Source organism: Eschrichtius robustus, chromosome 13, assembly GCF_028021215.1.
Source record: "Eschrichtius robustus isolate mEscRob2 chromosome 13, mEscRob2.pri, whole genome shotgun sequence".
Lineage (NCBI taxonomy): Eukaryota > Metazoa > Chordata > Mammalia > Artiodactyla > Eschrichtiidae > Eschrichtius > Eschrichtius robustus.
The window spans coordinates 22,978,092-22,998,783 of NC_090836.1; the positions used below are offsets into that span (position 1 = coordinate 22,978,092).

At 36.1% G+C, this 20,692-nt stretch overlaps 1 protein-coding gene and 1 long non-coding RNA gene across 3 annotated transcripts in view; one reads left to right on the plus strand and one right to left on the minus strand.

The window, feature by feature from the left end:
* The first annotated feature begins 561 nt into the window (after window positions 1–561).
* Window positions 562–3,199, plus strand: LOC137774652 (uncharacterized). The gene is made up of 3 exons (XR_011075914.1): window positions 562–648; window positions 1,698–1,835; window positions 2,937–3,199. It is a non-coding gene; the product is annotated as an uncharacterized lncRNA (long non-coding RNA).
* Window positions 3,200–18,022: 14,823 nt separating this feature from the next.
* INTS13 (integrator complex subunit 13) overlaps window positions 18,023–20,692 on the minus strand; it is a 32,322-nt gene continuing 29,652 nt past the window's right edge. Inside the window, exons 16-17 of one of the 2 annotated variants that reach the window (XM_068560384.1) lie at window positions 19,120–19,255; window positions 18,023–18,294 (exon numbers count right to left, since the gene is read on the minus strand). In XM_068560384.1, coding sequence (XP_068416485.1) covers window positions 18,255–18,294; window positions 19,120–19,255 — 176 coding nt within the window. In that variant the 3' untranslated portion in view covers window positions 18,023–18,254. The remainder of the gene's footprint in view (window positions 18,295–19,119; window positions 19,256–20,692) is intronic. The other variant, XM_068560385.1, reaches the window with a different exon arrangement.

The following is a 20,692-nucleotide window of genomic DNA, read 5'->3' on the forward strand; positions in this document are numbered from 1 at the left end:
CTTCAATGACAACATTCCTCTGCAGATGCAGTGGCTCTCACCCAGCCTACCTGGGAAAGTCTGTATAGTCACCTAACAGTCTCCTGATAACCTGCAGCCTCAGCGAGGGAGATATTGGCAGTCTCGCATTTTCCCCTTGAGTTCAGCCAGTTGCCCCTGTCAAGCTGGCTGAGGCAGAAGCATCTTCATGAGCATGGTCATGTGTCTGAGACTCCTGAAGTTTCTCAGCAGATTCATTCATTCCCCACTCCTACAGAGACAGTTTCACCTCTTGGCATGAGCGTAAATACAAAATTTGCATGGGATAGTACATTTGACTCAACTCTTTTGCTGTGGGAAACTGCTCATTTCTCCAGCAACCAATCAGAGGAAGACTCATCATCGGATGTGATTTTGAAAACTCAATCTTATTCTAAGGAGACCTCATCATTTACTCATTTACCTGATTTATCGGATTCATCCCTTTCTGAGCTGCCCAAATTTGCAAATGCATTTGAGTTACCTGAAAGCATGGGCTCAAAGACTATAATGCATTTTCTTAGTGACTGGTATTCAGGCATAGAACATTGCGCTTTTAGCAAATTCTCAAGAACTAGTCCAACTTCACCAGGCGACACAATGTTTAACCTGGATCCTACTGGAATGGTGGTAAGTCACCCACATACCTCCCAAAACTTATTGACAAGATATGGGACTATTTCTGACGTTAACAACATGCAAGGTAAGATTGTGGTAGTTGCTTAGTTTTCTATTTGCTATATTTTTCAGTGAATCTTTATACTAACAAGTAGTGACCAAATAATGTTGGTTAAAATATTCAGATTAAAATAGTGTTAAGATTAAAATACAGTGCCTAATGTTTACTGTGATGACGTTATGAGTGCTTGATTTTCTTCTGTCTATATTTTCTGTGTTTTCCAATATTTCTACAAGGAGCATAGTGATTTTCAGGAGGAAAAAATTTTAAGAAAATATTATGTAAGAAAAGTCAACAACAAAATGCAGCCCATTTAATGCCCTCTACACATTAAATACAATTCAGATTTATCAAAGATTCACAAATGTGGAAGGAACTTCAAGCCATCACTTAGACCATACTCTGTCTAGTTACTATTATTCCTTAATTATCTCAGAAAGACACTGATAATCTGTTGCAACCTTATGGTTCATCATAATTAGAAAAAGGCTTGCTAGCAAATTCAATCTCTATTGGTAAAATTAAGACCATCTTCTCTCTCACCATATACTCTAAACATAGGCAGTACTGTGATTAAGAATTCAGTATCTATAGTCAGACAAGCGTTCAAAATCTAGCTCTATAACATACTATTTGTGTGACCTTGAGTAGCTACTTAATTTTATTATTTTATTTTCATCATTTATAAATTGAGGATAATCATTATCCCAATATGTTTGTCATGAAGGTAAAATGAAATATGTACTTAGTGCCGTGCCTGGCATCGGGTGAATGTTCTTTAAATGCAACCTGTTATCATGCCTGCCCATATTCTCTTTTCTGAGCTAGGTAACTCATATCAGAGTGATTCTCTTAGAACTTGTTTCATATTGAAGCATACTTGTATGGTAACTTCCATGGAAAATTTCATGGATGATTTTTAATTCTGGGGGATTTCCTACGTTTCAATTAAACATCTAATTTAAATTGAGGCTCACCATTTTATATGGATTCACTACAGAGTTTCCAGAGACATCATTTAGACAAGGTACAGCCAGTTTGTCTCTCACTAAGTATGAACTGCTTCACGCAACAAAGATTCTGAAGACATGTGCTCTCCATCCTGAATCTCAGAAACCCGAGGACATGTCACCCCCAGGTAAGCAATTCTATCACCAAGGAGGGAAAGCTGATGGAACTTGAGCCTGTTTGAAACTTATCTCCCTGGTAGTTAGAACATACACCGTTAGTCAATCCCATGAAATATGCAACAGTGCTCAGATCTCACTTCAAAATAGTCTTTCCTTCATCAAGTAATTGCCCCATTCTGTCTTCTAGATTCATTGATTTTTCCTAGTATGACACTCTTCTTTCCAACTTAGTGCGACTCACAATATCTAAAGCCACCTGCCTTTGTTATATTTCAGCATATTCCCATTTTTGCAATAGTCACCTACCTCATCGTCTCTCTCAGACAACGCCAAACCTTTTCTGTGCAGAGTTTGAATTGTTTTCTAGGTGCTTTGGGATTTAAATGTGTTCTTTGAAATTACAGCACTAGTTCATTACTATGTTTCTGTTCAATTATACAACTGTTATGTCCTGAACTTTAAAAAATGTCCCTGTTGAGCTTTTAAACATAGACATACAGACACACACACACACACACACGCACAAACACACACACACAGAAGCAGTTTAGAAATTTGAGCCCACTGCCAAAATATTGTTTTTCTGAAGCCCTCTAACCCAGACTTAGTTACTTGATACTACTAATGAGCTAATCTCAAGATCTTTTTCCATACTATAATTTAAGGCTGAGAGGATTAGGAAATTTGGAAACTAACAAACTCTGTGAATATGTAGAAGTAGCATCAAAGCTATAATGCAAACTCTACCAGTTGATGATAAGACAGAAGATAAAGAAGGTCAGAGGAGAGGGAGAGGGAAGTGAGAGAAAGAAAACCAAAAGAGAAAGTGCAGACAGAGCTTAAGATGGATGAACCTGACCCTTGAGTAGATGGAGGAAGTGTCCCCAAATCAAAGGCTAAAAACAGAGATGAAAGAAGTCAGTCTCTTTCACTCCTTCCTGGAGCTACTTATGTGGTACCCAAATACAGGATGTCTGTGATTTCCCACGTTCCTATGCAAATCAGGTCCAAAAATGAATATGGGGGGGAAATAAGTCAACCACCAAGACAACCTTAAACATCTAAATAGGAATGGTTTTTGTTGAAATTTGTTTGTTTGCCCCTTCTAGGTCAACCCAACACATCTCCAACAGTTGTTAATCCAATTCAACTGATAACAGCAACTGTCGGGCACAGACTCCATTTCCCAATCCATCCTGACACATTTTATGATCAGGAAGATGGCAGCTCAACTCATTTGACACTTGCAATAAAATCAGTAAATGAATATCCTTCAGGCTCAGAAAGCTGGCTGCAACTTAATTTGACTCATCAAATACTATATGGATATCCCCTAGAACTGGATTTTCAGTATTCCCCTCAGGAATTTATTCTTCGTGCCACAGATTCTGGGGGCCTGGCTGCTCAGATGCTTTTCACCATTGAACTGAAGCTGCCCAGAAGTACACCCTGCCACACTTACACTCTGCGCACTAAAAACAGTTTCTACTCATTTATCAAGAAGAGAGAGAAAATTAGTTTGTTTTTTGCTAAACTCACTGACTATCTAAACTCCAGTAGCCCTGAACAAATTGTATTAACCACCCTGAGACCAGGGTCTACTATTATATCCTGGTATAACAGAACCTTATGTGAAGTCAACGGCAGTTCTCTGAAAAGGTGTCCTAACAGAAAAATTCAGGAAGTGATGTTTAAACTAAGAAGGCCTGATGGGAATGTCCATCCAAATTTTGCATATGCTATGTCACCAGAATACAAAATTGGCACAATTGAGAACATCACATATGGTGGAATCTGCCTTATTCTGGAGCCAGATAATGGGTCGTTAATTGAAAACAGCATTCTTGCCTCATCTAACATAGAAAATACCCACTGGATTAGAAATCTTATTTTGGCTTTGTTGGTAAGTATGTGTATACTGATTGTGGCAATAGCAGCAAGTGTAGCTTACCATTTCTATAGGAACTATAAGACTTTTCTTATTCCTCAGTCCCTGGTGTTTCAAGGGAGAACCTTAATAAGTAATTCAGACCAAGAAATGTATGTGCTAAGGCCGAGAAAGCCCCCTATCCTGGAGTGTGAAGTTCCACCCTCACCTGGATTATGGAGAGGGACACCACTGTCTTCTCAACATCAACCTTACAGAGAAAACGTGACCTCTGCCACAGACACAAGAGTAGTCAATCTTCCAGCCTTCAAAACGTCAACTCCCATTCCATAATGAAATGGATCTCACTAGCCAGAGGAGAAGTGAGTAATGCTATCAGAAATCCAAATGTATCAACAACTGTATGAGAAACAGGGATAACTGATCTAGAAAGCAGGTAAAATAAACAATTGCTGAGTCAAACTGTAAAAAGATAAGCAATAAATAATTCATCCTCCATGTTAACTGTATTAACATACTACCAATTAATTCTAATCACTTATTTCTCCTTAGAAGCCTGATGGTCGATTATAAATTTATGTCACCCAGACCACCACTACCATAAACAAATCATGTAATCAATCATCCATTATGGAAAGAAATTACATCACTGGCAACAGCATTTCCAAATGTAAAAAATGCTGTAAACTGCCAGCCCAAGATACTCATTACAACCTTCAGTATGAAGGCATAAATAATATAACTATACATAATAAATTCTGCAATAGGTTAAGGTTTGACTGTGTATAGGAAAGAATGATTAAATGTTTACCTCTCCATTGTATTTTTAAAATTTTTGTCCAATTTTATTGTGATATAGTTGACATACAGCTATATAAGCAATGATTATAAGCAATGATTATAAGCTGTATAAGCAATGATTTCACTTACATACATCATTAAATGATTACCACGATTTAGAGAACATCCATCATCTCATATAGATACATTAAATAAATCGAAACAAATATGTGTCGTTGTGATGAGAACTCTTAGGGTTTACTCTCCTAGCAACTTCCAAATATAACACACAGCAATGTTCATTATCTTTATCATGTTGTACGTTACATCCCTAGTAGTTCTATATGTTACAACTGGAAGTTTGTACCTCTTGACTGCCTTTATCTATCCCCCCTCTGGTAGCCACAAATCTAATCTATGAGTTTGTTTATCAGTTTGTTTTTGAAGTATAATTGACCTACAACTCTATGTTAGTTCCTGGTGCACAACATAATGATTCAATATTTCTATAAATTTCAAAATGATCATGAGAAGTCTACTTGTCATCTGTCACCATACAAAGATATTACGTAGTTATTGACTATATTCCTCACACTGTACATTTCATACCCTTCACTCATTTGTTTTGTAACTCAAAGTTTGTACCTCTTAATCTCCCTTACCTATTTCTCTCCTCCCCCTACCCACCTCCCTTCTGGCAACCACGTGTTTGTTCTCTGAATCTATAACTCTGTTTCTATTTGATTTTGTTTGCTCATTTGTTTTGTTTTTAGATTCCACATATAAGTGAGATTGTACAGTATTTGTCTTTCTCTGACTTAATTTCACCTAGCATAATACCCTAGAGGTCCATTCTTGTTGTCACAAATGGCAAGATTTCATTCTTTCTTATGTGAATAATATTCTATTGTGTGTGTGTGTGCATATGTGTGTGTGTGTGTGTGTGTGTATATATATATATATATATATATATATATGCCACATATTCTTTATCCATTCATCTACTACAGGTCTCTAGGTGGCTTTTATATCTTGGCTATTGAAAACAATGCTGCAATGAACATAGGGTGCATATATCTTTTCTAATTAGTGTTTTCATTTTCTTTGGATAAATGCCCAGGAGTGGAAGTGCTGGATCATATGGTAGTTCTATATTTAGTTTTTTGAGGAATCTCCATACTGCTTTCCACAGCGTCTGCACCAATTTACAATCTCACCACAATGCACAAGGGTTCCCTTTTCTCCACATCCTTGCCAACACTTGTTATTTGTTGATTTTTTGATAATACCCATTCTGATAGGTCTGAGATGATATCTCGTTGTGGTTTTGGTTTTCATTTCCCTGATGATTAGTGATGTTGAACATCTTTTCATGTGCCTGTTAGCCATCTGTATGTCTGCTTTGCAGAAATGTTTATTCAGGTCATCTGCCCATTTTTAAAATTGGGTTGTTTGGTTTTTGGATGTTGAGTTGTATAAGTTGTTTGTATATTTTGGATATTAACCCCTTGTCAGATATATCATTTAGAAATATCTTCTCTCATTCGGTAGGTGGCCTTTCATTTTGTTGTTAGTTTCTTTTGCTGTGCAAAAGCTTTTTAGTTTGATGTAGTTTAATTTATTTATTTTTGCTTTTGTTGTCCAGCCTGAGGAGACATATCCAAAAAATATTGCTAAGACTGATGTCAGAGAGAATACTGCCAATATTTTCTTCTAAAAGTTTTATGGTTTCAGGTCTTACATTTGAGTCTTTAATCCATTTTAAGTTGATTTTTGTATATGGTGTGAGAAAGTAGTCCAGTTTGATTCTTTTGCATGTAGCTTTCCAGTTTTCCCAAAACCATTTATGGAAGTGGCTGTCTTTTCACCGTTGTATACTCTTGCCCCCTTTGTCACAGGTCAATTGCCCATATAAGTGTGAGTTCATTTCTCGGCTCTTTATTCTGTTCCATTGATCTATGTGTCTGTTTTTGTGCCAGTACCATGCTGTTTGATGACTGTAGCTTTGTAGTATAGTTTTAAGTCAGGGATGTGATACATCTGTTTTGTTCTTCTTTTTCCTAAGATTGTTTTGGCTATTCAGGATCTGTTGTGTTTCCATACTAATTTTAGAATTATTTGTTCTAGTTTTGTGAATGCCATTGGTATTTTGATAGGGATTGCGTTGAATCTGTAGACTGTCCTGGTTAGTATGGTTATTTTTACAATGCTAATTCTTCCCCCAGTACTGAACCAGGAAGAAATAGAAAATATGAATGAACCACTAATCAGGAATGAGGTTGAATCAGTAATTTTAAAACTCCTAACAGGGGCTTCCCTGGTGGCGCAGTGGTTGAGAGTCTACCTGCCGATGCGGGGGACGCGGGTTCGAGCCCTGGTCTGGGAGGATCCCACATGCCGCGGAGCGGCTGGGCCCATGAGCCACAACTACTGAGCCTGCGCTCCGCAACAGGAGAGGAGGCCGCGGCAGTGAGAGGCCCGCGCACCGCAATGAGGAGTGGCCCCCGCTCGCCACAACTAGAGAAAGCCCTCTCACGAAAATGAAGACCCAACACAGCCAAAAAAAAAAAAAAAACAAAAAACAAAAAAACTCCTAACAAACAAACAAAAGTCCTGGACCAGATGGCTTCACAAATTCTACTACACATTTAGAGAAGAGTTAACACCTATCCTTCTCAAACTATTCCCGAAAATTGCAGAAAAAGGAATGCTTCCAAACTCAGTCGACAAGGCCAGCATCACCCTGATACCAAAACCAGACAAAGATATCACACACACTAAAAGAAAATTATAGGTCATTATCACTGTTAAACACAGATGCCGAAATCTTCAACAAAATATTAGCAAAGTGAATTCAGCAATATATTGAAAGGATCATACTCCATGATCAACTGGGGTTTATCCCAGGGATGCAGGGCTGGTTCAATACCCACAAATCAATCAATGTGATACACCACATTAACAAACTGAAGAATAAAAACCATACGAGCATCTCAATAGATGCAGAAAAAGCTTTTGACAAAATTCAACACCCATTTATGATTAAAAACTCTCCAGGAAGTGGGCATAGAGGGAACCTACCTCAACATAATAAAGGCCGTAGACGACGAGCCCGCAGTTAACATCACACTCGATGGTGGAAAGCTGAAAGCGTCTCCTCTAAGAGCAGGAACAAGACAAGGACGCCCACTCTCACAGAGAAGTCCTAGCCATAGCAATCAGACAACTAAAAGAAATATAAGGAAGACATAAAACTGTCACTCTGTGCCATTGACATGATACGATACATAGAAAATTTTAAAGGCTCTAGCAAAAAAACTACTAGAACTCATCAATGAATGCGGGATACAAAATTAATATAAAGAAATCTGATGTGTTTCTGTACACTAACAACAAACTATCAGAAAGAGAAATTAAGAATACAATCCCATTTACAATAACAACCAAAAGAATAAAATACCTGAGAATTGGGAGTTCCCTGGTGGTTAGGATTCAGTGATTTCACTGCTGTGGCCCAGCTTCAATCCCTGGTGGGGGAACTGAGATCCCTTAAGCCGCAAGGAGGTGCGGCCTAAAAAAAAAAAAAAAAAAAAGCCTGTCAATAAATCTAACTAAGGAGGTAAAAAACCTGTACTCGGAAAACTATAAGACACTGATGAAAGAAATTGAAGATGACACAAATAGACATACCGTGCTCATGGATTGGAAGAATTAATATTGTTAAAATGACTTCTCCATTGTATTCTTACCTTTGACTCACAAACAAGCACCTCATACTGATCTTTTAAAAGACTGACAAAAAATAACAACAAACCTTCCCTTGATTCTATTCTTTTATTGAGCTACCATAACAGGCAAGGGTGCTTTGGTCACTACACTTCTGAAAGAGCTGACTCATATCCCCTACTTCTAACTTCATTCAAGTAACATTTTAATCACTACAATTTAGTTTCTACTCCCACTGCTCCATGGAAATGGCTTTTTGGAAGTAATTGCCAGCATCTTGGTTGGCATATCTTTTGGTTGGCCTTGTTTAAGTGTTCAGTCTTCTGAACATCTCTGCAACTTTTGTGGCACTTCTTTATTTTGACCTCTCTGACCTTTACTTTTCCTTCTCTTCTACCCCTTAAAACATATTCCCAAGGACTGTCCTTGAACTTGGTATGTACATAAATTTAATGTGATGTCTACTTTTAAATAGGACAATATTTTCTCTCTTCTTTTAATATTCTAATCTAAATAGTTGATTATTACCCCATTCCTTACTAAAAAAGAAATTACAGGGGCATTTTAATTCAAAATGTTTTCTCCTTTGAAGCTTTTCATTTTCAGTTGATTCAGAGCAGTGATGGAATTAATTTAAAAGGTTACAAATAAGACAATCCTAATCAGACATTAAGTTTACACATTTCACTAGGAGGAACTTGTTTCAATATACACAACCTGCTAAATTTAGTTTCTATTGAATATTTAGACAGGATATAAAAACAAATCTATAAATTGAACCATATGAAATGGCCAATATTCAATTTCGTTTTGAATATAAAAATGGCAGTTTTGTATGGTTCAATCTAATATGCTCATTTTAATCTTGGAAATAGATCTCAATGAAATTAAACCTAATAAGTGTAAATTCAGATCCTGGAGATCTCAAAGTTAAGTCTAGTGCTTCAAATCTTTACAATAATATGGAAATTTCTAGATTTGCTCATATTAGCAGCACCTCAATAACAAAGTTAGCATCTGGACACTTTTTTTCTCTACACGTTGTGCAATTGTACTGGTGACTTTAATTGAAATATTCCAGAAATAACACAGTGCCTCATAAAACAAGTTGGCCAAAGTACTGTAGATTGTTTTGCCCTCAACTAAGGGCACCTTAGTACTGTAAAGTCAGGAAAACAAGTGCAGTATTCAAGAATGCAAACACTTGGTGACCTTCCTCTAAAACTAAGCTGTGTATTTTTCAGTCTTATTCTTAATACTTACATGATATACCAGTGTCAATCCATATATTAATAAGTCTATGTATTAATGAGGTTTGCACACATCCACACAGTGATTTTGAACAATCTCCATATAAACTGGAATTTTTGGAGTAAAATATTACAGTATTTATGACTGTAATAGTTTGTCAAACAAGCCATGCAATTATCAGAGGATTGTGAAAATTTTGCCTTATACTATGATTACAAAAATAAAAGAGCTTTTAGTCAGTAGAATCTTTTCCCCCCAGCTTTATTAAGATATAATTGACATATAACATAGTGTAAGTTTAAGGTGTATACTTGATATACTGCACTTATATATTGCAAAATGATTACCACCATAGGGTTAGCTGTCACCTCCATCACGTCATGTAATTACCATTTCTTTTTTGTGGTGGGAACATTTAAGATCTACTCTCTTAGAAACTTTCTAATATATAATACAGTAATATTAACTAGAATCACAATGCTGTGCTTAGATCCCCAGAACTCATTTGTCTTATAACTGGATTCTGTATCCTATGACCAATATCTCCCTGTTTCCCCCACCCCCAAGCTCCTGGTAACCACCATTCCACTCTTGCTGAGTTTGATTTTGTAGATTACATATATAAGTGATATCATACAGTAATTGTCTTTCTCTGTCTGACTTATTTCACTTAGCATAATACCCTCAAGGTCCATTCATGTTATTGCAAATGGCGGATTTCCTTCTTTCTTATGGCTGAATAATATTCTATTATATGTATACATATTATATATACATATAATATATATATATAATACAATTTCTTTATCCATTCATTTGTTGAAAGAAACTTAGGTTGTTTCTTGGCAATTATGCATAAAACTGCAATAAACATGGGAGTTTGGGTACATTTTCAATATCCTGTTTCCTTTCCTTTGAATATATACCCAGCAGTGGGATTGCTGAATTATAAGGTTGTTCTATTTCTAATGTTTTGAGGAACCTCAATAATGTTTTCCATAGTGGCTGTACCAATTTACATTCCCACTAGCAGAGCACAAGGGTTCCCTTTTCTCCACATCCTCATCAGCATTTGTTATCTTTTTGATGATAGCCATCCTAACAGATATGAACTGATGTCTCATTGTGGTTTTGATTTGTATTTCCCTGATGGTTAGTGATGTTGAGCACCTTTTCATGAACCTGTTGGCCATTTGTATATCTTCTTTGGAAAAAAATGTCTATTCAGTCCCTCTTCTGCTACTGAGCTGTATGAGTTCTTTATATATTTTGGATATTAACCCCTTATCAGATATATAATTTGCAAAATTTTCTCCCATTCCAAAGGTAAGGTTGCCTTTTCATTTTGTTGATTGTTTCTTTTGCTGTGCAGAGGCTTTTTAGCTTGATGTAGTCTCACTTATTAATTTTTGCTTTTGGTGTCATATCCAAAAAATCATTGTTAGGAACTTTTCCCCCTATATCTTCTTCTAGGAGTTTTATGGTTTCAGGTCTTGTGTTTAAGTTTTAAATCCATTTCAAGTTAATTTTTATGAGATAGGGATCCAGTTTCACATGTGGTTATCCAGTTTTCCCAATACCATTTATTGAAGAGACTATCCATTCCCCATTGAGTATTCTTGGGTCCCTTTTAAAATATCAGTTGACCATATATGCAAGGGTCTATTTCTGGGCTCTCAATTCTGTTCCATTTGTCTATGTGTCTATTTTTATACCAGCACCATACTGTTTTGGTTACTGTAGCTTTGTATTTAGTTTAAAATCAGGGAGTGTGATGACTCCACCTTTGTTCTTCTTTCTCAGGATTGCTTTGTGGTTCCATACAAATTTTAGGACTTTTTTTTTTTTTTTCTGTGAAAATGCCGTTGGAATTTTGATAGGGATTGCGTTGAATCTGTAGATGGCTGTTGGTAGTATGGCTATCTTAACAATATCAATTCTTCTGATCCATGAACATGGGGTATCTTTCCATTTGTTTGTGTCTTCTTCAATTTCTTTCATCAGTGTCATAGTTTTTAGTGTGTAGATCTTTCACCTCCTTGGTCAAATTTACTCTTAAGTACTGATATTTTACTTTTTTCGATGCTATGGTAAATGGAATTTTCATTATTTCTTTTTCAGATACTTCATTGTTAGTGTACAGAAATGCAACTGAATTCTATATGTTGATGTTGTATCCTACAACTTTACTGAATTTTTGATTAGTTCTGTCAGTTTTTCTTGTGGCGTCTTTAGGATTTTTCTATATGTAAGATTATGTAATCTGCAAACAAAGTCAGTTATACCTCTTGCTCCAATTTGCATGCCTTTTATTTCTTTTTCTTGCCTGATTACTCTGACTAGGACTTCTAGTACTGTGCTGAGTAAGAGTGGTAAGAGTGGGCACCCTTGTCTTGTTCCTGATCTTAGAGGAAAAGTTTTCAACCTGTCATCAATGAGTATGTTGTGAACTGTGAGCATTTTATATACGGCCTTTATTATGTTGAGATGTTACCTCTATACCCAATTAGTTGAGTGTTTTTATCACAAAAGAATGTTGTATTTTATCAAATGCTTTTGTTGCATCTATTGAGGTGATTATATGGTTTTTATCTTCTATTCGACTAATGTGGCACATCACATTTACTGATTTTCATATGTTGAACCATCCTTGCATCACAGGGATAAGTCCCCCTTAATCACTGTACACTTTTTAATTTGCTGTTGAATTTGGTTTACTAACATTTTGTTGAAAATTTTGCATCTTTATCCATAAGATCTAGTTTTATTTTCTTGTAGTATTCTTATCTGGATTTGGTATCAGGGTAATGCTGGCCTCATAGAATGCGTTTGAAAGTGTTTCCTCTTCGGTTTTTTGGAAGAGTTTGAGAAGTGTTGGCATTACTTCTTTAAAAGTTTGGTAGAATTCACCAGTGAAACCATCTGGTCCTGGGCTTTTCCTTTTGGGAAATTTTTTTATTACTGATTCAATCTTCTTACTCATGATTGGTCTGCTCAAATCTTCTATTTCTTCATGATTCAGTCTGGGTAGGTTGTATATTTCTAGGAATTTACTCATTTTTTTCTGGGTTATACAATTTGTTGGCATATAATTGTTCATAGTAGTCTCATCATCTTTTGTATTTCTGTATTCTCAATTATAATGTCTCCTCTTTCATTTATAATTTTATTTGAGTCTTTTTTCCTTATTATAGCTAAAGATTTGTCAATTTTATCTTTTCAATAAATCCAGCTCTTAGTTTTATTGATCTCTTCTATTGTTTTTCCAGCCTCTATTTCGTTTACCTATGCTCTGATCTTTGTTGTTTCATTCCTTCTGCTAACTTTGGGCTTAGTTTGTTTCTTCTTTTTCTGGTTTCATGAGGTGTTAAGTTAGGTTGTTTACTTCAGATCTTTATTTTTTTCCCTAATGTAGGTGTTTATTGCTACAAACTTCCCTCTTTTGCAGCATACCATATGTTTTGATATGCTGTATTTCCATTTCTGTTTCAAGATATTTTAAAATTTCTCTTTTGATTTCTTCTTTGACCCATTGATTGTTCAAGAGAGTGTTAATTTCCACATTTTTGTGAATTTTTAAGTTTTCCTCTTGCTATTGACTTCTAGTTTCATACCATTGTGGGCACAAAAGATACTTGGTATGATTTCAACCTTCTTAAATTTGCTAAGGCTTGTTTTGTGACCTATATGAACTATCCTGGAGAACACTCTGTGTGTGCTTAAGAATTGAGTATTCTGTTGCTGTTGGATGGAATGTTTTGTATGTCTGCTAGGTTCATTTGGTCTAAGTAATGTTGGTTACAGTCCAATTTTTTTTTTTTTATATCTGGATTATTTATCCATTGTTGAAATTAGGGTACTGAAGTCCCCTATTATTGTATTGTTACAATACAATAATATTTATCCTTTCAGATCAGTTAGCATTTTCTTAATATATTAAGGTGCTCAATTATGGATGCATATATATGATTCTTATATCTTCCTGATGAATTGACCCCTTTACCATTATATAACGACCTTCTCTGCCTCTTGTTATCATTTTTGGCTTTAAGTCTATGTTGTCTGATATAAGTATAGCTACCTTGCTCTCTTTCGGTTTCCACTTGCATGGAATGTTTTTCCTCTCTTCATTTTGAGCCAATGTGTGTCCTTAAAGCTGAAGTGAGCCTCCTGTAGGCAGCATATAGTTGTATCTTGTTTTTTGTTTTGTTTTTTTTTAATCCATCCAGCCACTATGTCTTTTAATTGGAGAATTCAATCTATTTACATTTAGAGTACTTATTGATAGGTAAGGACTTAGTAATGTCATCTTTTTTCCTGGCTGTTTTGTATTTCTTGCATTCCTTTCTTCTCTTGCTACCTTCCTTTGTGAACTGATGATTTTCTGAAGTGGTATGCTTTGATTCCCTGCTCCTTATGTTTTGTGAATCTACTGTAGATTTTTGCTTTGTGGTTACCATGAGGCTTACATAAACTATCTTATACATATATCAGTCTATTTTACACTGATAATAACCTAACTTCAATCACATACAAAAACTCTACACTTTTACTCCCCCCTTCAAGCTTTTGATGTCACAGTTTACCTCTTTTATATTGTATATTCATTAACAAATTATTGTAGCTATAGTTATTTTTAATACTCTTGTCCTTTAACCTTTATACTAGAGTTAAGTGGTTAATACTCCACAATATTATAGTATTATTCTGAATTTGACTATACACTTACCTTTACCACTACATTTTCATGTTTCTATGTTACTAATTACTGTCCTTTCAACTCGAAGAATTCTTTCAGCATTTCTCATAAGGCAGGTCTAGCAGTGATAATTCCCTCAGCTTTTGTTTGTCTGGGAAAGTTCTTTCTCTCTCCTTCATTTCTGAAGAACAGCTTTGCCATATAAAATATTCTTGTTTGGCAGCTTTTTCCTTTCAGCAATTTGGATGTATCATCCTACTCTCTCTTGGCCTATAAGGTCTCTGCTAAGAAATCCACTGATAGTCTTTTGGGGGTTCCCTTGTAAGTTATTAGCTTTTTTCCCCCTCTTGCTGCTTTTAAGAGTCTCTGTCTTTGATTTTTGACACTTGTATTACAGTGTATTTTGGAAAGGAGCTTTTTAAGTTAATTTTGTTTGATGATATATGAACATGTACTTGGATATCCGAATCTCCCCCCAGGTTTGGGAAGTTCTGTCATTATTTCTTTAAATAAGTTTTCTGCTCCCTTCCTGCTCTCTTCCTCTTCTGGAACTCCAGTAATTCACAACTTGGCTCTTTTGAGGGCAGCCCATAGAACACATAGGCTTGTTTCACTCCTTTTCGTTCTTTTTTCTTTGTACTCCTCTGACCGGATAATTTCAAAGTTATGTCTTCTGTCTCACAGATTCTTTCTTCTGATTGATCCATTCTGTTTTTGCTGCTCTCTAGTACATTTTCTATTTCATTTCATTCATTGTATTCTTTATCTCAGGAATTTGTATGGTTTATGACTTCCTTTTATTAAACTTCTCATTTTGTTCATGTATTTTTGCCCGATTTTGTTGAATTGTCTTTGTTTTCTTGTAGCTCATTGTGTTTCCTGGTCAACAGCTATTTTAAATTCTTTATTGAGTAAACTGCAGATCTTCATGTTTTGGGGTTGCCACTGGAAGATTGTGATCCTTTGGTGGTATCATGTTACCTTGATTTTTCATGTTTCTTGAAGTTTTGTATTGTTTTTGCTTTTGAAGTAGCAGTCACCTCCTCTAGTCTTTACTAACTGCCTGTAGGAGAGAGATACCTTCTGTCAGCCCTGCTAGGTGTTCTGAGGCTATCTCAGACCTTCTGTGAATACACCTGCTCCACGCTCCTTTCTCCCTCTTGTGGCAAAATTCTTAAGCTTATCTGCCTTCTCTGGATTCTACAATACAGCAGGCCAAGTGCTGACAGCGTCTTTGTTTTCCCAAAGGTGGCTAAAGCTCAAGTTTGTAGTTTCGCCCTTGCCTGCAGATTTCAATCCAGCTTTCTGCATGTGCTCACTAGCTGTCTGTCAAAGCTCACTCTCACTGCTGCCGTTAGCAGTGCACAAAGGGAGCTGGCCACAGCGTGGCAGGGGTGTCTGGGTGAGGCAGAGCACTGAGGGTTGTCCATGGGCTAGCTGGGCAGATCCAAGGTGAGGTGGTCCCAGCAGCTGGTGGATGGGCTTCTTGATAGAGTCTACAACACAGTTAGTAAGATCCGCTTCCCTTTAATGCCCTCTGAGAGTCCTATCTGCCACTCTCCCAGCATCTTCCCACCCCCTCCCACCAACCCCCTTGTCTTGTAGCTCATAATTCAGTACTCTGGATGGGGCAACAAAGAAATGAGCCCCCTTGGCAACGTTCCACACAGCTGGGGAGGTTGGGTGCTCACTCACACACTCTCACTTTCCCCCACAGGAGAAATCATGGGCTGAGATCTCTTTTGGCCCTAAGCTGTGTCATCACCTTGGAGGAAGGGTAATGTGGGTAAAGTCAAGCTATTTCTCTTATCTACTCCAGTGCTTCCAGAAGCATATTTTTTTTTACTCCAATGGTGTGCTGAAACCTCTCACCTAGAAACTTGGAGTTCCACAAGGCTCTCATGTCCATGGATGAGTGCCTAAGATTGTTTTCCAGGGGTTCCCAGACTGTGGCTGAGAGGGTATGGAGTCTCTTCATGGGCCACTGCAGGGTCCACAGCTGAGACCAAGGTTTGTCTGCCTATTTATCAAACACACAGGTGGGTGACACCCTTCCCAGGTCACTTGGCATTGGGTGTTGGATGCCACACCTCCCTCAAAGGCACTTTTGTCCATGGATGGATGTCAAGTTTTTGTTGTTGTTGGGGAGCAAGGGGACAAAAATGAAGGACATCTTTTGCTACCATGATACTGATATCAGAATTTTATAACTGAAAATGCACTTGTTCTCTCTAGGGTAACTTTCATTCCCACAATCATTAAGTCTGGAAGGGTAATAATTTTTTTTTAATTTAAATTTTGTCCACTTCTCTTGACTAGTAAATCCTCAATATGGATCCTGTTTTAGAAGAGCCAACAACTACCAGTCATTCTTCTATTTCTGTCCTAAAACAGTCACTTCCACCAAAAGGCTGTAATATGTATCTCAAGATAAGACCAAGAATATATAGCTTGATGCTCTGTGGGAGGTGGAGGAGGAGCTCAATTTTAAGTGCTCAAAAGGCATCTAGTTAAGCAGGTAGAATGAGTCTGTTGGACAATCTTAACCACCAACAATATATGGAATAATATAGAAAGCTATTCGTACAGTAGTTCAAAATGCAGTCACAGAAACATTCTACCAGTTGGTAGAACACAGTAACAGCAGTATATATGCAAAAATAATACTTAAAAATGGAGACTGAAATGTAGATAAGACTGTCAACAAGTAGCATGTCCTTAGCACACGGGAAAGGAGGAAGCACAAACTGAGAGTAAAAAAAGGGTCTCTTTGAAATGGGTTATAAAGAAAAGATTTTTGAATCAAGAACTAAACCAGGGACTCCAACTTGGTACAAGCTGAATGGGTATCAAGGATAAGACACAAAAGGTCAGAACTCAACCACAAGTAAATATGATCCAGTAATTCAGTACTGGGTTACAGCTCCTGAAATCTTGCAAGTCTAGGCACTAATTAGGCCTGGTCATGCTTTTGAGTGGTGTATATCTAAACACAGTGGTAAGGAATAAAAATGGCTCTAGCTTAGGGGAGAGGGCAGATGCAAGGGCTAAGAATGATACAGGAGTTGATAAAGGAGAACAGTGTATATTTCACTGGATTGACAAGCCTGCTGAACCCTTATTTAACCACCGGTTATTTTTTTTTAAATAAAAAATACTGAATCTCTATATTTAAACAAAGAGCTTTTCCCCTTCTCTAATAGATACTCAAGGAAAAATGACAAGCCTAGAATTAGTATTTAACATTGAAATAACATGTTTCTTGCAACATGTTATGAGCTTCCAGAAGCAGCACAGGAAGAAGACTCACCAAATATACACCATATAACCATGACATTTCTGAGAGATGAGACCAAGATTCTTTTCTGGGATTAAAACAAGTAACACAGTAACTTTTCTTTCTTCCAAGTCTGCGAAGCAATCTCCTTCATGCTTCTCTTTCAACATGAAAAGTTAATGAACAATAAGTTTTTAGCATAAAAAGTATATATAACATCATCCAATATGGGTAAACATAAATTTACCCCAACTACCTGAAAACTCTGCTTTTAAGTAGGCAACACACACACAAAACAACTTAAATTAAAATACAAAATAAACAAACAAAAAACATTATTTTTTGGAAAAGCACTGCATATGCTGCAGGTTCATAGGCAATATTTTATATTACACGTAAATCTCACCCAAATTCTGTTAAAATTTCTTAAAAATTTCTCAAAATTGTCAGCCATTATATGAATATTATCTTTTTCCTAAAGGAATACTCTGATATTTTGCATTTCAGATATTTTAAGAGTTTTATTTGGCAAAGAGAAGCCTAAGAATTTTTTTAAAAACATTTCCAGAGGGAACACCCTTTACCATAAAATAAATTTGTTTAATTTGGGAGGACAAATGTATATTTCTGACATATGTGCCAATTTTACAATTAATACAAAAAAGATAAAGTTAGTTGAAATATTTTAAAAATGTAAAAACCAGTCCAGGCAACATAACTATACAATCTTGCTGTAAAAGTTCTTATATCAAATTCCATCCAAAATATTTATGCAATATACTAAATTCAGTTGCTCAAGTCACTCTTCACTGCCGGCTGGCTTTTCCATTTTCTGTTGTCTCCATTCTGAAAAATAGGAGGAAAAAAATGAGTTGGTAAAATAAAACATTCATTAACTACCAATATTTTTTCTCCTTATCTAACTTTTAAATGAAATTAAAATTTAACATATTCATAGAACAGAAGCATGTAAGCACTTTAGAAAATGACTAAAGTTAGGGTTCCCCTGGTTAGTTTAACTTCCTCATTTTGCAAATGAGTGAAAATTGAGGCAGGCCCAGAGAGACTACATGACTTCCCCAAGGTTTTATTTCAAAGGCCACTGGTGTTTTTCACTATACTGCTCCAAGCAAACTAAGGAAAAAAATCTCTTCCATTTTGATAAGGATTTATTTCCTTTTCCACTAAAGAAATTCCTTTATCAATACACTTTTAAGAGAATTTCTTCCAAAAAAGGTTAAAATAACCATTTAAATTATTTTAGATTTATTCTAATAAATCTTCAATTATTTTTAGATTTTAGATTTATTCAATTAAAATCAATATTCCTAATACCATATTACTTACTAGGAAAATATTTTCTCCCTGTTATTTTATACAAGAGTCAATGTTGCATACTACGTTTTCTCTACAATTTTTCCCTCTATGATGTTTAATGAACATTCACGGTTACAATCAATAGTATCAGGTCTTTTACAAGTACCAAGAATCAAAGAAGGTAATTTTTTTTCTCTTCATAAGTAACACGTATGAGTCCATAATATTATAAGTAGTAAAAGTTATTATAAGTAATAAAAAAATTGCTGAACACAACAAACAAGCAGTGTTTATTTTTTTAAACTTACTATAAGGCAATTAATAAAACTAATTTCTACAATAATGAATACAAACCCATTTTCCTCTTTAAGATGTTGATATAACTCAGCTCTGTTATTAACAGAGTTCAAACGTCCAGCAAACTCCTGATGTTTTCTGGAATTGGCAGTATTGATTCTATTACTCCATAAGGATAATAAGGACACTGGCCCTGGTGTAATATTTGAAAGAGAACAAAGGTAGAATAATTCATTACTTCAAAATTAACAAACTTAACAAATTTACCCCTTAGTCTATTGTTCACTTTATATAATTTAAGCAATACCATCTTCCCTTTATTCTAAAGTTTGTATGTGTTTAGGGGTCCCCAAGACCACCTACTAGAGGTTCAGTGATTTGCTGGAAGGACTCAAATGACTAAACATAAAGTTACAGTCACAGCTAGGAATCATTACAACAGCACAGTAAGGACACATAGCCAAACCAGTGTGGGGAAAAGACACAGTAGTCAAAGACTAGAGAAATCAATTTGCAGGCTTTCCATGCTCTCTCCCTCCCATGAGGGTTCACACAAGAGTGCATACTCCCTCCAGCAGCAAAAATGCAGCGATGTATGTACAATATTTCTGCCAGAAAAGAACATTTAAGACTCCAGACTGGAGTTCCAGGTTTTTCTGGGGGCTGATCACGTAGGCATTCCCTGCCTAACTACAACTACCAAAATTCCAGACTCCCAGAAGGAAAGCAGGTGTTCAGTTCAGATATAAGGCAAAATAACTTCATCATTTGGGGAATGTTTCAAAAGCCATATTCCCAGATGTCAGCCAAGGGCCAAACTTGAAAGCAGGCTTTTCTAATGATAATAGTCTCAGGCCTGCTATAGTTACACAACAGAAACGGCAGAAAACATTCTCTAACACCATATACAAAAATAAACTCAAAATGGATTAAAGACCTAAATGTAAGACCATTAACCATAAAACTCCTAGAGGAAAACATAGGCAGAATACTCTTTGACATAAATCATAGCAATTATTTTTTTCTGATCTGTTTCCTAAAGCAAAAATAAACAAATGGAACCTAATTAAACTTAGAAGCTTTTGCACAGCAAAGGAAACCATCAACAAAACAAAATCACAACCTACTAAATGGGATAAAATATTTGCAAATGATATGACTGATAAGGGGTTAACATCCAAAATATATAAACAGCTCTTACAACTCAACATCAAAACAAGCAAGCAAACAAACAAACAACTTAATTTAAAAATTGGCAAAAGACCCGAATAGGCATTTTTCCAAAGAGGAAATGCAGATGGCCAACAGGCACACGAAAAGATACTCAAATCAGTAATAATCAGGGAAATGAAAATCAAAACCACAGTGAGATATCACCTCACACCTGTGAGAATGGCTACTGTCAAAAAGAACACAGATAACAAACGCTAGCAAGGATATGGAGAAAAGGGAACCCTTGTGCACTGTTGGTGGGAATGTAAATTGGTGCATCCACTGTGGAAAACAGTACGGAGGTTTCTCAAAAAACTAAAAATAGAACTACCATATGACCCAGCAATTCCACTCCTGGGTATATATCCAAAAAAAAAACAAAACCACTAATTAAAAAAGATACATGCACCCCAATGTT